The following is a 16,500-nucleotide window of genomic DNA, read 5'->3' on the forward strand; positions in this document are numbered from 1 at the left end:
TCCGCCCCGGGATCTGCTCCCGGATATTCCCAGGGATCCGCTCCGGGATCCGCCCCGGGATCCGCTCCCGGATATTCCCAGGGATCCGCTCCGGGATCCGCTCCCGGATATTCCCAGGGATCCGCTCCGGGATCTGCTCCGGGATCCGCCCCGGGATCCGCTCCCGGATATTCCCAGGGATCCACTCCGGGATCTGCTCCGGGATCCGCTCCCGGATACTCCCAGGGATCCACTCCGGGATCCGCTCCCGGATCTTCCCAGGGATCCGCTCCGGGATCCGCTCCGGGATATTCCCAGGGATCCGGGGCGGGGGATGGGTGCGGGGGGTGCCGGAAATAAAGGGGGGGGGGAGGGGAGGGGTCCCGGGCTCCCAACGGATCCCGAAGGATCCCAAGAGATCCCAAATAAAAGTCTCGGATTCGGATCCGGCGCCGCCGCTGGTCCTGGCACTGGGGGGGACTGGGGACAACTGGGAGTGGGATGGGGGCACTGGGGGGACTGGGATGGGGGCACTGGGGGCACTGGGAATGGAACGGGGACACTGGGGGGACTGGGATGGGGGCACTGGGGGCACTGGGAATGGAATGGGGACACTGGGGGCACTGGGGACACTGGGGGGACTGGGGGCACTGGGCTGGGGACACTGGGGACACTGGGATGGGGACACTGGGAATGGAATGGGGACACTGGGATGGGGACACTGGGGGGACACTGGGAGGACTGGGATGGGCACACTGGGGACAACTGGGAATGGAATGGGGACAACTGGGATGGGGACACTGGGGACAACTGGGAATGGAATGGGGACAACTGGGAATGGAATGGGGACACTGGGGACAACTGGGGGCACTGGGGACAACTGGGGGACTGGGGACACTGGGATGGGGACACTGGGAATGAAATGAGGACACTGGGGGCAACTGGGAATGGAATGGGGACACTGGGGGGACTGGGATGGGGACACTGGGAATGAAATGGGGACAACTGGGAATGGAATGGGGACACTGGGCTGGGGACAACTGGGAATGGGGGCACTGGGGACACTGGGAATGGAATGGGGACACTGGGGGCACTGGGGACACTGGGGGTAACTGGGAATGGAATGGGGACACTGGGGGGACACTGGGGGGACTGGATGGGCACACTGGGGACACTGGGAATGGAATGGGGACAACTGGGAATGGAATGGGGACACGGGACAACTGGGGGCACTGGGGACAACTGGGGGGACTGGGCTGGGGACACTGGGGGCACTGGGATGGGGACACTGGGGGCACTGGGGACACTGGGATGGGGACACTGGGGACACTGGGGATGAAACGGGGACAACTGGGAATGGGATGGGGACACTGGGGGGACTGGGGACACTGGGGACGACAACTGGGACAACTGGGATGGAGACACTGGGAATGAAATGGGGACACTGGGGGGGCACTGGGGGATACTGGGGGCACTGGGGGACACTGAGGACACTGGGGGATACTGGGGGGATACTGGGGACACTGGGGGCACTCTCGGCCCCACCCCAGCCCCTCCCCCCCTCCCCCCCAAACCAGTGCTCCCAGTACGGCCCCGCCTCCCCTCCTAACCCCAAACCAGTGCTCCCAGTATGGCCCCGCCTCCCCTCCAAACCCCAAACCAGTGCTCCCAGTGCTCCCAGTACGGCCCCGCCTCCCCCCCTAACCCCAAACCAGTGCTCCCAGTATGGCCCCGCCTCCCCTCCAAACCCCAAACCAGTGCTCCCAGTGCTCCCAGTACGGCCCCGCCTCCCCCCCTAACCCCAAACCAGTGCTCCCAGTACGGCCCCGCCTCCCCTCCAAACCCCAAACCAGTGCTCCCAGTACGGCCCCGCCTCCCCTCCAAACCCCAAACCAGTGCTCCCAGTGCTCCCAGTACGGCCCCGCCTCCCCTCCAAACCCCAAACCAGTGCTCCCAGTACGGCCCCGCCTCCCCTCCAAACCCCAAACCAGTGCTCCCAGTACGGCCCCGCCTCCCCCCCTAACCCCAAACCAGTGCTCCCAGTACGGCCCCGCCTCCCCTCCAAACCCCAAACCAGTGCTCCCAGTGCTCCCAGTATGGCCCCGCCTCCCCTCCAAACCCCAAACCAGTGCTCCCAGTGCTCCCAGTATGGCCGGTTCCGAGGCCGGGACCCTCCCAAATTTGGGATTCCCGGGGGGGTCCCGGGGGGGTCCCCAAAACTTCTCCCCCCCCCCCCGCGCAGGGAATGCCGGGAACTGAGTCACGGCCCCTCCCCCCACCCCCCCCGGAGGCTTTAAGGGACGGGGGGGCCCCTCCCAGTGCTCCCAGTGCCCTCCCAGTGCTCCCCCAGTGCCCTCCCAGTGCGGTGCAGGAGGGACCAGGCAGCGCTGCCAGGTACTGGGGGGGGACTGGGAGCAAACTGGGGGGTACTGGGAGGGACTGGGAAGAACTGGGGAGGTACTGGGAGGGACTGGGGGGTCGCTGGAGGCACTGGGGGAGACTGGGAGCAAACTGGGGGGCACTGGGAGGGACTGGGAGGAACTGGGGAGGTACTGGGAGGGACTGGGGGGGCACTGGGGGGGACTGGGAGCAAACTGGGGGGCACTGGGAGCAAACTGGGGGGCACTGGGAGCAAACTGGGAGGGACTGGGGTGTACTGGGGAGGACTGGGAGGGAGTAGGAAGCACTGGGAGCAAACTGGGGGGGCACTGGGGAGGACTGGAGGGCACTGGGAGGGACTGGGGGGAACTCGAGGGCACTGGGAGCAAACTGGGAGGCACTGGGAGCAAACTGGGAGGGACTGGGGGGCACTGGGAGCAAACTGGGGGGCACTGGGAGGCACTGGGGGGACTGGGGGGCACTGGGAGCGAACTGGGAAGGACGGGGGGGTACTGGGAGAGCACTGGGAGGACTGGCGGGGTGCTGGGAGGCACTGGGAGTGAACTGGGGGGCACTGGGAGTGAACTGGGGGGCACTGGGAGGGCACTGGGAGGCACTGGGAGCAAACTGGGAGCGAACTGGGGGGCACTGGGAGCGAACTGGGGGGGACTGGGAGGGACTGGGGGGGTGCTGGGAGGCACTGGGAGCGAACTGGGGGGCACTGGGAGCGAACTGTGGGGTACTGGGGGGGGCACTGGGAGGACTTGGAGGGACTGGGAGCAAACTGGGAGGCACTGGGGGGGACTGGGGGGCACTGGGAGTGAACTGGGAGGGATTGGGGGGCACTGGGAGCAATCTGGGGGGCACTGGGAGCAAACTGGGAGGGACTGGGGGGCACTGGGAGAGCACTGGGAGGACAGCAGGGGTGCTGGGAGGCACTGGGGGGACTGGGGGGCAAACTGGGAGGGACTGGGGGGCACTGGGAGCAAACTGGGAGGGACTGGGAGGGGACTGGGAGGCTCACTGGTTCTCACTGGGGGGGGTCACTGGTGCTCACTGGTGCTCACTGGGTGCTCACTGGTTCTCACTGGTGCTCACTGGTTCTCACTGGGTTCTCACTGGGTTCTCACTGGTGCTCACTGGTGCTCACTGGGTTCTCACTGGTTCTCACTGGGTTCTCACTGGGTTCTCACTGGTGCTCACTGGTTCTCACTGGTTCTCACTGGGTTCTCACTGGTGCTCACTGGGTTCTCACTGGTTCTCACTGGTTCTCACTGGTGCTCACTGGGGGGGTCACTGGTTCTCACTGGTTCTCACTGGGTTCTCACTGGTGCTCACTGGTTCTCACTGGTGCTCACTGGTGCTCACTGGTTCTCACTGGGTGCTCACTGGGTGCTCACTGGGTGCTCACTGGTTCTCACTGGTTCTCACTGGTTCTCACTGGGTGCTCACTGGGTGCTCACTGGGTGCTCACTGGGTTCTCACTGGGTTCTCACTGGGTGCTCACTGGTTCTCACTGGGTTCTCACTGGGTGCTCACTGGGTGCTCACTGGGTTCTCACTGGGTTCTCACTGGGTGCTCACTGGGTTCTCACTGGGTTCTCACTGGGTGCTCACTGGGTGCTCACTGGGTTCTCACTGGTGCTCACTGGTGCTCACTGGGTGCTCACTGGGTGCTCACTGGGTGCTCACTGGGTTCTCACTGGGTTCTCACTGGGTGCTCACTGGGTTCTCACTGGTGCTCACTGGTGCTCACTGGGTGCTCACTGGGTTCTCACTGGTTCTCACTGGTTCTCACTGGTGCTCACTGGGGGGGTCACTGGTTCTCACTGGGTTCTCACTGGTGCTCACTGGGTTCTCACTGGTGCTCACTGGGTTCTCACTGGTTCTCACTGGTGCTCACTGGGGGAGTCACTGGTTCTCACTGGTGCTCACTGGGTTCTCACTGGTTCTCACTGGGGGAGTCACTGGTTCTCACTGGTGCTCACTGGTTCTCACTGGTGCTCACTGGGGGGGTCACTGGTTCTCACTGGTGCTCACTGGTGCTCACTGGTTCTCCCTCCCCTCCCCCCCAGCCATGGCCGAACGCCGCCGCCCCTCCCCCCCCCAGGCCCCGCCGGGCCCCCCCCGGGCCGAGCCCCTCCCCCCCCCGGGGCTCCCCCTGGCCCCGTGGCCGCCCCTGCCCGCCTGGCCCGGCGGCGACAGCGGCGACAGCGGCGACAGCGGCGACAGCGGCGACAGCGACAAGGCCCCGCCCCCCGCGACAGCGGCGACAGCGGCGACACCGGGGGGGGCCGAGGGGCGGGGGGGCACCCGCTGAGCCCCGCGCGATCTCGGCCCGCCTGAGGGGGCGGCGATAGCAGCGATTTATCGGCGATAGCAGCGATTTATCGGCGACATTCCGCCCTTTTTCTGCGGGTGTTTTTCTTAATTTGCGGCGCTTTCGGGCCCTCCCCCGTCCGTCACCATGGCAACGCCGTCGCTCGCCGATGACGTCACCGCGCGCTCCCTGCCGGGGGTCCGCCTGTATCCCACAATGCCCCGCGGTGCTGTGAGGGGAGGGGGGGGGTGTGGGTGGTCTGCGGCCGGGTCCGCCTGTATCCCACAATGCCCCGCGGTGCTGTGAGGGGAGGGGGGTGTGGGTGGTCTGCGGCCGGGTCCGCCTGTATCCCACAATGCCCCGCGGTGCCGTGAGGGGAGGGGGGTGTGGGTGGTCTGCGGCCGGGTCCGCCTGTATCCCACAATGCCCCGCGCGCGCCCCTCGCTCCCCCCCCCCCCGGCCCTGTCCGCTGCCCGTGCCGCCCCCAGGCCCAGGCCCGGCGCTGCCCGCGGTAACGGCGGGGAGGGGGAGGGGAGGCCCGGGAGGGGCCCGGGAGGGGCCCGGGGGGGGCGGGGAGAGGCCAAGGGGGATGGGGGGGGAGGGGGGGGGCTCCCGGCGGGACCAATCGGGGGGCGCGGGGGAGGCGGGAGGGGAGGGGGGGGGGCGGTAATGGCGGCGGGAGAGCGCGCGCGGGACGGGGGGGGGCGCGCGCGGTGACGTCACAGCGCGGCCTTGTCTCCCCCCCCCTCCCCCCCCCCTCCCAGCAGGTGCAGCCACGTGACTCCCGGAGAGCCCCACCCCCACCCTCACACCCCCTCACCAGTGCTCCCAGTAACGCCCAGTAACGCCCCCCCTGGGCTCCCAGTGCTCCCAGTGACCCCTCCCAGTGCTCCCAGTAACTCCCAGTAACCCTCCCAGTGCTCCCAATAACCCCCCCCGGGCTCCCAGTGCTCCCAGTGACCCCTCCCAGTGCTCCCAGTAACTCCCAGGAGCGCCCCCCCTGGGCTCCCAGTGCTCCCAGTGACCCCTCCCAGTGCTCCCAGTAACTCCCAATAACCCCCCCCCGGGCTCCCAGTGCTCCCAGTCCTGCTGGTGACCCTCCCAGTGCTCCCAGTGACCCCTCCCAGTGCTCCCAGTCCTGCTGGTGACCCTCTCAGTGTTCCCAGCGCTCCCTCCCAGTGCCTCCCAGTCCCTCTTCCCGTCACTCCCAGTACCCGTGTCCCCGCTCCCAGTCCCTCCCAGTGCCCGCCAGTCCCCACGTCTGCCTTCCCAGTGCCTCCCAGTTGCTCCCAGTCTCTCTACTCTCACTCCCAGTCCCTCCCAGTACGCTTCCAGTCCCTCCCAGTGCCCTCCAGCCCCCATAACCCCACTCCCAGTTGCTCCTAGTCCACTCCCAGTCTCTCCCAGCGCCTCCCAGTCTCTCTAGTCTCACTCCCAGTGCCTTCCCAGTGCCCTCCCAGTGCCCTCCCAGTGCCCTCCCAGTGCTTTCCAGCCCCTCTACCCTCACTCCCAGTCCCTCCCAGTTCCCTCCACTCTCTCTAATCCCACTCCCAGTTGCTCCCAGTCCCTCCCAGCGCCCCTCAGCCCCCATAATCCCACTCCCAGTCCATCCCAGTCCATCCCAGTGCCCTCCCAGTGCCTTCCAGCCCCCATAAACCTGCTCCCAGTGCCTCCCAGTGCTCTCCAGCCCCCATAACCCCACTCCCAGTCCCTCTAAGCTCCCTCCCAGTTGCTCCCAGTCCCTCCCAGTGCCCTCCCAGCGCCCCCCAGCCCCTCTAACCCCACTCCCAGTTGCTCCCAGCGCTCCCCAGCCCCCATAACCCCGCTCCCAGTGCCTCCCAGTCGCTCCCAGTGCCTCCCAGTCGCTCCCAGTGCCTCCCAGTCCCTCTACTTCCACTCCCAGTCGCTCCCAGTCACTCTCAGTCCCTCTACTCTCACTCCCAGTGCCCTCCCAGTGCCCTCCCAGTTGCTCCCAGTCCCTCCTAGTGCCTCCCAGTCCCTCTACTCTCACTCCCAGTCACTCCCAGTCCCTCCCAGTGCCTCCCAGTGCCCTCCCAGTTGCTCCCAGTCCCTCTATCCTCACTCCCAGTCCCTCCCAGTGCCCCATAGCCCCTCTAACCCCGCTCCCAGTCACTCCCAGTCCCTCTAACCCCACTTCCAGTCCCTCCCAGTCCCTCCCAGTCTCTCTACTCTCACTCCCAGTCCCTCCCAGTCCCTCCTAGCGCCTCCCAGTCCCTGTACTCTCACTCCCAGTTGCTCCCAGTCGCTCCCAGCCCCTCTAACCCTATTCCCAGTCCCTCCCAGTCCCTCCCAGCCCCTCTAACCCCGCTCCCAGTCGCTCCCAGTCCCCTCCCAGTCGCTCCCACTCCCTCTAACCCCACTCCCAGTCCCTCCCACTCCCTCTAACCCCACTCCCAGTCGCTCCCACTCCCTCTAACCCCACTCCCAGTCCCTCCCAGTCCCACTCCCAGTCGCTCCCAGCCCCTCTAACCCCCCTCCCAGTCCCTCCCAGCCCCTCTAACCCCCCTCCCAGTCCCTCCCAGTCCCTCCCAGTCCCTCCCACCATGTCGTCGTGCGCCGAGGTGCTGCGTTTCCAGCTGCCGGGCCACGAGGCGGCGGCGCTGCGCTCCATGACGCGCCTGCGGGCCGAGGAGCGCTTCTGCGACGTCACCATCGTGGCGCGGAGCCTGCGCTTCCGCGGCCACCGCGTCATCCTGGCCGCCTGCTCGCCCTTCCTGCGCGACCAGTTCCTGCTCAACCCGGCGGCCGAGCTGCGCGTCTCGCTGGCCCACAGCGCCCGCGTGCTGGCCGACCTGCTGCTCTCGTGCTACACGGGCGCGCTCGAGTTCGCCGGCCGCGACCTCGTCAACTACCTGACGGCCGCCAGCTACCTGCAGATGGAGCACGTGGTGGAGCGCTGCCGCGGCGCCCTGGCGCGCTTCATCCAGCCGCCGCCCGCCGCCGCCGTGCCCGCGCCGCTGCCCAAGCCCGAGGAGGACGAGGAGGACGAGGAGGAGGAGGACGCGGCGCCCGACGTTTGTATCGTCAAGGTGGAGCCGGCGGCGGTGGCGGCGGCGGCGCCGCGGAGGAGGAGGGGCACGCGCGGGTGGCCGGCGGTGGCCGCCGCGGGGGAAACGGCGGCGGCGGCGGCGCAAGGAGGAGGAGGAGGAGGAGGAGGAGCGGGGGCGGTGGTAGCCCAGGAGGCTCCGTGCCCGCCGCAGTTGGGGGTGGTCAAGGCGTGTTACAGCCTGGCCGAGGACGCCGAGGGCGAGGGGTTGCTCATTTTCCCCGGCGTCGGCGGCGGCGGCGGAGGCGGCAACGGCGAGGAAGCGACGGGCGGCGCGGGCGCCGTGAGCTCGTCGGCCCCGACGGCCGGCGCGCCGTCGTCTTCCTCGTCGTCGTCGTCGTCGTCGTTCTCCTCCTCCTCCTCCTCGCGCTGCGGGAAGTGCGGCGAAGCCTTCCAGGGCGTGGAGAAGCTGGTGTTCCACATGCGCGCCCAACACTTCGTGTTCATGTGCCCGCGCTGCGGCAAGCAGTTCAACCACAGCAGCAACCTGAACCGGCACATGAACGTGCACCGCGGCGTGAAGTCGCACGGCTGCGGCGTGTGCGGCAAGAGCTTCACGCAGAAATCCACGCTGCACGACCACCTGAACCTGCACAGCGGCGCGCGGCCCTACCGCTGCTCCTACTGCGACGTGCGCTTCGCCCACAAGCCGGCCATCCGCCGCCACCTCAAGGAGCAGCACGGCAAAACCACGGCGCAGAACGTGCTGGAAGCCGGAGGCGCCGAGGGAGGGGTGTTGCTGCGCTGACCGCCGAGGGGGGAGGGCCTGGCGTGGCCCAGGGGGGACCCCCGGGGTCAGGGGGGCGGTGGGGGGGATGAGCCCTCGGAGAGCTGGGTCCTCTCCCGGTGGAGAGGGGAGGGGGTTTGTGGGGAGGGGGTGATGGGTGGGGGGATGGGGAGTGAGCCCCTGAGGGGGTTTGGGTAGCCCGGGTGGGGTTGGAGGTGGTGGAAGGGAGGGGGAGGGGTTGGTTGGTGGGGGTGTGGAGGTGTGGGGGGGGGTGGAGTGAGGAGGGGAGGGGTCTGGAATGGTGGGGGAGGACATGAAAGTGATGGAAATGACCCCAAAATGGTGGGGGAGGAGCTTGAAATGGTGGGGGAGGAGCTCAAAGTGATGGAAATGACCCCGAAATGGTGGGGGAGGAGCTCAAAGTGACGGAAATGACCCCAAAATGGTGGGGGAGGAGCTCAAAGTGATGGAAATGACCCCAAAATGGTGAGGGAGGAGCTCAAAGTGATGGAAATGACCCCAAAATGGTGGGGGAGGAGCTCAAAGTGATGGAAGTGACCCCAAAATGGTGGGGGAGGAGCTCAAAACAATGGGGAAGGACCCCAAAATGGTGGGGGAGGAGCTCAAAACAATGGGGAAGGACCCCAAAATGGTGGGGGAGGAGCTCAAAACAATGGGGAAGGACCCCAAAATGGTGGGGGAGGAGCTCAAAGTGACGGAAATGACCCCAAAATGGTGGGGGAGGAGCTCAAAGTGATGGAAATGACCCCAAAAATGGTGGGGAAGGACCTCAAAGTGACGGAAATGACCCCAAAATGGTGGGGGAGGAGCTCAAAGTGATGGAAACGACCCCAAAACGATGGGGAAGGACCTCGAAACTATAGAAATGACCCCAAAGTGATGGGGAACAACTCCAAAGTGGTGGAAACGGCGCCGAAATGATGGGGAAGGACCCCAAAGTGATGGGAACAACCCCAAAATGGTGGGGAAGGACCTCGAAACATTGGGGAAGGACCCCAAAGTGATGGAAACGACCCTAAAACAGTGGAAAAGGATCTTGAAACGATGGGGAAGGACCCGAAAGTGATGGAAACGACCCCAAAACGACGGGGAAGGACCTGAAAGTGATGGGAATGACCCCAAAACGACAGGGAAGGACCCCAAAGTGATGGGGAAGGACCTCGAAACAATGGAGAAGGACCCAAAAGTGATGGAAATGATCCCAAAGTGATGGGAACGACCTCAAAGTGATGGAAATGACCCCGAAACGATGGGGAAGGACCCCGAAGTGGTGGGAATGACCCCAAAGTGATGGGAACGACCCCAAAGTGATGGGAACGACCCCGAAACGATGGGAAAGGACCCCAAACTGATAGGGAATGATCCCAAAGTGATGAAAACAACCCCAAAACGATGGGAAGGACCCCGAAATGATGGTGAATGACCCCAAAGTGATGGGGAATGACCCCAAAACGATGGGGAAGGACCTTGAAACGATGGGGAAGGACCCCGAAGTGATGGGGAACGACCCCAAAACGATCCCAAAGTGATGGGAACGACCTCAAAGTGGTGGAAATGACCCCAAAACGATGGGGAGCGACCCCAAAGCGATGGGAACGACCCCGAAACGATGGGGAACAACCCCAAAGTGATGAAAACAACCCCAAAATGATGGGAACGACCCCAAAGTGATGGGGAATGACCCCAAAACGATGGGAACGACCTCAAAGTGATGGAAACGACCCCAAAACGATGGGGAAGGAGCCCAAAGTGATGGGGAAGGACCCTGAAAATCCCGAAGTGATGGGAAGGACCTCAAGTGATGGAAACGACCCCAAAACGATGGAAATCACCCCAAAACGATGGGGAAGGACCCAGAAACAATCCCAAAGTGATGGGAATTACCTCAAAGTGATGGAAACGACCCCAAAGTGACGGGGAACGACCCAAAACGATGGAAGCGACCTCGAAGTGATGGAAATGACCCCAAAACAATGGAAATGACCCCAAAACGATGGAAATGACCCCAAAACGATGGGGAAGGACCCCAAAGTGATGGAAAAGACCCCAAAGTGATGGAAATGACCCCAAAACGGTGGGGAAGGACCCCAAAGTGATGGAAATGACCCCAAAGTGATGGAAATGACCCCAAAACGGTGGGGAAGGACCCCAAAGTGATGGAAATGACCCCAAAGTGATGGAAATTACCCCAAAACGATGGGGAAGGACCCCAAAGTGATGGAAACGACCCCAAAACGATGGAAACGCCCCCGAAACGATGGGGAAGGACCTGAAAACGATAGAAACGACCCCAAAACGATGGAAACGCCCCCAAAACGATGGAAATGACCCCAAAACGATGGGGAAGGACCCCAAAGTGATGGAAATGACCCCAAAACGGTGGGGAAGGACCCCAAAGTGATGGAAACGACCCCAAAACGATGGAAACGCCCCCAAAACGATGGGGAAGGACCTGCAAACGATAGAAACGACCCCAAAACGATGGAAACGCCCCCAAAACGATGGAAATGACCCCAAAACGATGGCGAAGGACCCCAAAGTGATGGAAATGACCCCAAAACGATGGGGAAGGACCCCAAAGTGATGGAAACGACCCCAAAACGATGGAAACGCCCCCAAAACGATGGGGAAGGACCTGAAAACGATAGAAACGACCCCAAAACGATGGAAACGCCCCCAAAACGATGGAAATGACCCCAAAATGGAGGAGCAGATGGGACCCTCCCCACCCCCCCTCCTCCCATCCCCCCCCTCCCCCCCACCATGGATTTGGGGGGTCCCCTTGGTGGACAATGGGGTGACCCCTCCCCCCCCTCAGGAGCAGGACGGACCCCCCCGGACAATTTTGGGGGGACACAAAAGGGGGGGGGATGGGGACCCCCGAATTTTGGGGGGGGGGGGGGGGGTCGTCGCCCCATCCCCCACCTCCCCCATAGGTTTGGGGGGGGGGGGGTCCCCGGGGACCCCCTTAGGTTGTAGCGATGGGGGGGGGAGGGGTCTCTGTAGCGTGTGGGGGAGGGGAGGTTTTTGGGGGGGGTGGGGGAGGGGCAGCCAAGAATTTGGGTGTTTTTTGGGGGTGGGGGAGGGGGGGAGTAGGGGGTAGAGAGGAGAAGGATTTTTTTTGGGGGGGGGGTGATACGTGAAACCCTTTTTTTGGGTGGGGGGGGGAGGGAGGGAGGGAGGGAGGGAGGGGGTGGGACCCCCCCAAAAGCGCAGATTTTTTGGAAGTTTTTATTATTTTTTTTTTTTTTTTCTTTTGTAATAAAAGGATTTTAAAGGAAAAAAAAGGAAAATTGCCAAAAAAAAAAAAAGCGGTGAAAGCGTCTGCGGGTGTTTATTTATTTATAGCCGGGGGTGGTTTTTGGGTGAAAAAGCAGCGATTTGGGGGAGTTTGGAGGGGTCCCGAACCCCCAAAAAACCGGGCCCCCCCCCCAAAAACCACGGAGGGGCGTGGCTTAAGCATAGAGTGGGCGTGGCTTAAGCGAGGGGGCGTGGTTTGACCACGGAGGGGCGTGGCTTAAGCGAGGGGGCGGGGCCAAGGCTGGGAGCACAAAGCGCGAGGCGGTGGGCGGAGCTTTGCCCATAAAAGGCTTGGTCACGCCCCCTTTTCGGGGGGGGCGGCAGCGTCGTGACGTCACCGCGCGCGCGGCGCGCTCGGCAGCGATGGAGGCGGCGGGAGGCGCCGAGGTCTGAGGGGAGGGGGTGGGGGGGCAGCGGGAACCGAAGCGGTTTTTGAGGAGATTTTGGGGTGTTTTGAGGGGTTTTTGGGGGTCCCGAGGAACGGGGGAGGGGGATTCTTTGGCGGGAGGGGGTTTTCCCTTCACGCCTCGCTCCGCCCCTCCCCCTCCTTTCCCCTCAGGAGCCTCCCGGTGGGACCCTCGTGGTGGAGGCGGCGGGAGAGGCCGGTGAGTGACCCCCCCACAGCCCTCAGACCACCCTGACCCCCCCACACCCCTCAGACCACCCTGACCCCCCCCCACACCCCTCAGACCACCCTGACCCCCCCCCACACCCCTCAGACCACCCCTCAGACCACCCTGACCCCCCCCCCCACACCCCTCAGACCACCCCTCAGACCACCCTGACCCCCCCCACACCCCTCAGACCACCCCTCAGACCACCCTGACCCCCCCCACACCCCTCAGACCACCCTGACCCCCCCACAGCCCTCAGACCACCCTGACCCCCCCACACCCCTCACACCACCCTGACCCCCCCACAGCCCTCAGACCACCCTGACCCCCCCCACACCCCTCAGACCACCCTGACCCCCCCACACCCCTCAGACCACCCTGACCCCCCCCACACCCCTCAGACCACCCCTCAGACCACCCTGACCCCCCCCACACCCCTCAGACCACCCCTCAGACCACCCTGACCCCCCCCACACCCCTCAGACCACCCCTCAGACCACCCTGACCCCCCCACACCCCTCAGACCATCCTGACCCCCCCACACCCCTCAGACCATCCTGACCCCCCCACACCCCTCAGACCACCCTGACCCCCCCCCACACCCCTCAGACCACCCTGACCCCCCCCACACCCCTCAGACCACCCTGACCCCCCCCACACCCCTCAGACCACCCCTCAGACCACCCTGACCGCTCCCCCCCACACCCCTCAGACCATCCTGACCCCCCCACACCCCTCAGACCACCCTGACCCCCCCCCACACCCCTCAGACCACCCTGACCCCCCCACACCCCTCAGACCACCCTGACCCCCCCCACACCCCTCAGACCACCCTGACCCCCCCCACACCCCTCAGACCACCCTGACCCCCCCCCCACACCCCTCAGACCACCCCACCCTCTTCAAATCCCCTCCCCCCCTGTGACCCCCCCGTTTTTTTGTTCCCCTCCCCCCCCCCAGGGCTCCCCCCGGGCAGCCCCTCCCCCCGCGCCCCCTCCCCTCAGGCCGGGACCCCCCCCACGGGCGGCGGGGGGGCCCCCCCGGATGAGGAGCACGGGGGGGGCGGCGGCCCCGGCGATGGGGAGGGGGCGCAGGGACCCCCCCCCGGCGGCGGCACCGGCACCAAGGGGCTGCCAGGTGAGGGGGGGGGGGCGTTTTTTGGGGGTGGGGGGGGCTCAGGGTGGCCTCAGGAGGGTTTTGGGGGGAGGGGGAGGGGATTGAGAGGGATCTGGATGCATTGGGGGGGGGGTCTCATGTATTTGGGGGAGGGTCTGGGAGGGGTGATTTGTGGGTGGGGGGGGGTCTGAGCTGGTTTTTTTTGGGGAGGGGGTGTCTCACATCTTTCCCCCCCCCCCCTCGCCTCTTCCAGGCCACGCCACCAAGACCCTGCCGGGCTCCCCAGGGCGGGGTGGGGGGGCTTTGGGGGGAGGGGCTGGGGGTCCCAACCTCACCCCCACGCCCCCCCTGGCCCCCCCCAGCCGTGCCAAGATGTCCCTGACGGGGGCAGGGGGCAAAACCCCCCCGGGCCAAAGCTTGGCCCTGCGCCTGCTCAGCCTGCCGGGGGCGGGGGGCTCGGGGGGCCGCCCCCAGGTAGCCCCCGATCCTCCCCCCACACCCCAGGCACCCCCAGAGCCCCCCCCGGTGGCCCCCGAGCCCCCCCTGGCTCACCCCAAGGTGCACCGGGCACGCAAGACCATGGCCAAGCCCAGCAATGGACAGGTGGGCGCGGGATTTGGGGAGGGGGCTTGGTGTGGGACCCCCCCCTCTCCACCCTGAGGGGTTTGGGGGGTCCCTCCTGGGCTTGTTTCTCCCGTCCCCCCCCCCACCCCTCGTGTGGCCCCCCCCAGGTCCCTGAGAAGCCGCGGATGTCGGAGATGCTGCACTTCAGGGTGTCCGAGGAGCTGTGCGGCATCGGGCAGCACGGTCAGAGGGGGTTTGGGGGGGTCCTGGGGGGGTTTGGGGGCACCTGGAAGGTTCTGGAGGGGTCCTGGGGGGGTTTGGGGGGCACCTGGAAGGTTCTGGAGGGGTCCTGGGGGGGTTTGGGGGGCACCTGGAAGGTTCTGGAGGGGGATTTGGGGGTGCCTGGAAGGTCCTGGAGGGAATTTGGGGGGGTCCTGGGGGAGCTTGGGGTTATTTGGAAGATCCTGGGGGGGTTCTGGGGGGGGTTTGGGGGCACTTGGAAGGTTCTGGAGGGGTCCTGGGGGGGGGTTGGGGGCACCTGGAAGGTTCTGGAGGGAATTTGGGGGGGTCCTGGGGGGTTTGGGGGTACCTGGAAGGTTCTGGAGGGGTCCTGGGGGGGTTGGGGGCACCTGGAAGGTTCTGGGGGGGTCCTGGGGGGTCCCAGGGGTGGGCATGGGGAGTCTGGGGGGGCTCAGGGGGTCCCAGGGGTGGGCACGGGGGGCTTTGGGGAGGGCTCTGAAGCACGTTGGGTGTCCAGGGCTGCAATTCTGGGTCTGGGGTCTCCCTGACCCCCCCTCTGCCCCCCCCAGACCCCCCCAAGCGCCCCAAGCTGGACTTCGGCCCCGAGGGGCTCCACAAGCGGCTGCAGCGGCCCAGCCCCCGTGCCAGCACCGAGGTACCGGGGACCCCCGGGACCCCCCCCAAACCCCCCGGGACCCCCAAACCCCCCGGGACCCTCTGGGATCCCCCCTGGGATCCCCCCTGGGATCCCCCCAGGACCCCCCTGGGACCCCCAAACCCCCGTGGGACCCCCCTGGGACCCCTCCCTGGGACCCCCCTGGGACCCCCAAATGCCCCCTGGGACCCCCAAACGCCCCCCAACCTCCGTTGGGACCCCCCAGGGACCCCCAAACGCCCCCCAACCCCCCCTGGGACCCCCCAGGGACCCCCAAACGCCCCCCAACCCCCCGTGTGCCCCCCAGATCACGGTGACGGAGGAAATGGCCGCCCCCCCCCGCGACTGGGACTCGGAGGGGGGAGGGGGCTTCTCGCTGTTCTACGACGGCTTCAGCGTGGATGGGCACGGGGACTCGGACAGCAAGGTGGGACTGGGAGCACTGGGAGGGACTGGGAGCACTGGGAGGGACTGGGAGCACGGGGACTCGGACAGCAAGGTGGGACTGGGAGCACTGGGAGGGACTGGGAGCACGGGGACTCGGACAGCAAGGTGGGACTGGGAGCACTGGGAGGGACTGGGAGCACTGGGAGGGACTGGGAGCACGGGGACTCGGACAGCAAGGTGGGACTGGGAGCACTGGGAGGGACTGGGAGGGACTGGGAGGGACTGGGAGGGACTGGGGGCACTGGGAGGGACTGGGAGCACGGGGACTCGGACAGCAAGGTGGGACTGGGAGCACTGGGAGGGACTGGGAGGGACTGGGAGCACGGGGACTCGGACAGCAAGGTGGGACTGGGAGCACTGGGAGGGACTGGGAGCACTGGGAGGGACTGGGAGCACGGGGACTCGGACAGCAAGGTGGGACTGGGAGCACTGGGAGGGACTGGGAGCACGGGGACTCGGACAGCAAGGTGGGACTGGGAGCACTGGGAGGGACTGGGAGCACTGGGAGGGACTGGGAGCACGGGGACTCGGACAGCAAGGTGGGACTGGGAGCACTGGGAGGGACTGGGAGGGACTGGGAGGGACTGGGAGGGACTGGGGGCACTGGGAGGGACTGGGAGCACGGGGACTCGGACAGCAAGGTGGGACTGGGAGCACTGGGAGGGACTGGGAGGGACTGGGAGCACGGGGACTCGGACAGCAAGGTGGGACTGGGAGCACTGGGAGGGACTGGGAGCACTGGGAGGGACTGGGAGCACGGGGACTCGGACAGCAAGGTGGGACTGGGAGCACTGGGAGGGACTGGGAGCACGGGGACTCGGACAGCAAGGTGGGACTGGGAGCACTGGGAGGGACTGGGAGCACTGGGAGGGACTGGGAGCACGGGGACTCGGACAGCAAGGTGGGACTGGGAGCACTGGGAGGGACTGGGAGGGACTGGGAGGGACTGGGAGGGACTGGGGGCACTGGGAGGGACTGGGAGCACGGGGACTCGGACAGCAAGGTGGGACTGGGAGCACTGGGAGGGACTGGGAGGGACTGGGAGCACGGGGACTCGGACAGCAAGGTGGGA

General features: G+C 66.0%; 3 protein-coding genes across 5 annotated transcripts in view; 2 read left to right on the top strand and 1 right to left on the bottom strand.

Moving 5' to 3' along the window:
* Nucleotides 1-5,106: 5,106 nt before the first annotated feature.
* Nucleotides 5,107-8,492, top strand: ZBTB12 (zinc finger and BTB domain containing 12; the record flags this gene model as incomplete). The annotated part of the gene is made up of 3 exons (XM_082299997.1): nucleotides 5,107-5,188; nucleotides 5,442-7,021; nucleotides 7,137-8,492. Exon 3 carries the CDS (start codon nucleotides 7,242-7,244, stop codon nucleotides 8,490-8,492), a length of 1,251 nt encoding a protein of 416 aa, XP_082156123.1. The 5' UTR covers nucleotides 5,107-5,188; nucleotides 5,442-7,021; nucleotides 7,137-7,241.
* A 278-nt stretch (nucleotides 8,493-8,770) lies between these two features.
* On the bottom strand, nucleotides 8,771-12,076 carry LOC309584141 (uncharacterized protein; the record flags this gene model as incomplete). The annotated part of the gene is made up of 4 exons (XM_082300082.1): nucleotides 8,771-9,301; nucleotides 9,507-10,031; nucleotides 11,046-11,459; nucleotides 12,073-12,076. 3 exons carry the CDS (start codon nucleotides 12,074-12,076, stop codon nucleotides 9,508-9,510), a joined length of 942 nt encoding a protein of 313 aa, XP_082156208.1. The 3' UTR covers nucleotides 8,771-9,301; nucleotide 9,507.
* A 71-nt stretch (nucleotides 12,077-12,147) lies between these two features.
* Nucleotides 12,148-16,500, top strand: part of EHMT2 (euchromatic histone lysine methyltransferase 2) — an 82,476-nt gene continuing 78,123 nt past the window's right edge. For all 3 annotated transcript variants that reach the window (XM_082300064.1, XM_082300065.1, XM_082300066.1), the window contains exons 1-7: nucleotides 12,148-12,179; nucleotides 12,352-12,397; nucleotides 13,367-13,543; nucleotides 13,776-14,125; nucleotides 14,254-14,329; nucleotides 14,896-14,981; nucleotides 15,289-15,408. In XM_082300064.1, the coding sequence (XP_082156190.1) occupies nucleotides 12,156-12,179; nucleotides 12,352-12,397; nucleotides 13,367-13,543; nucleotides 13,776-14,125; nucleotides 14,254-14,329; nucleotides 14,896-14,981; nucleotides 15,289-15,408 (879 nt within the window). In that variant the 5' untranslated portion in view covers nucleotides 12,148-12,155. The remainder of the gene's footprint in view (nucleotides 12,180-12,351; nucleotides 12,398-13,366; nucleotides 13,544-13,775; nucleotides 14,126-14,253; nucleotides 14,330-14,895; nucleotides 14,982-15,288; nucleotides 15,409-16,500) is intronic.

The sequence above is a fragment of the Coloeus monedula genome (genome assembly GCF_965178545.1).
Source record: "Coloeus monedula genome assembly, chromosome: 36".
NCBI lineage: Eukaryota > Metazoa > Chordata > Aves > Passeriformes > Corvidae > Coloeus > Coloeus monedula.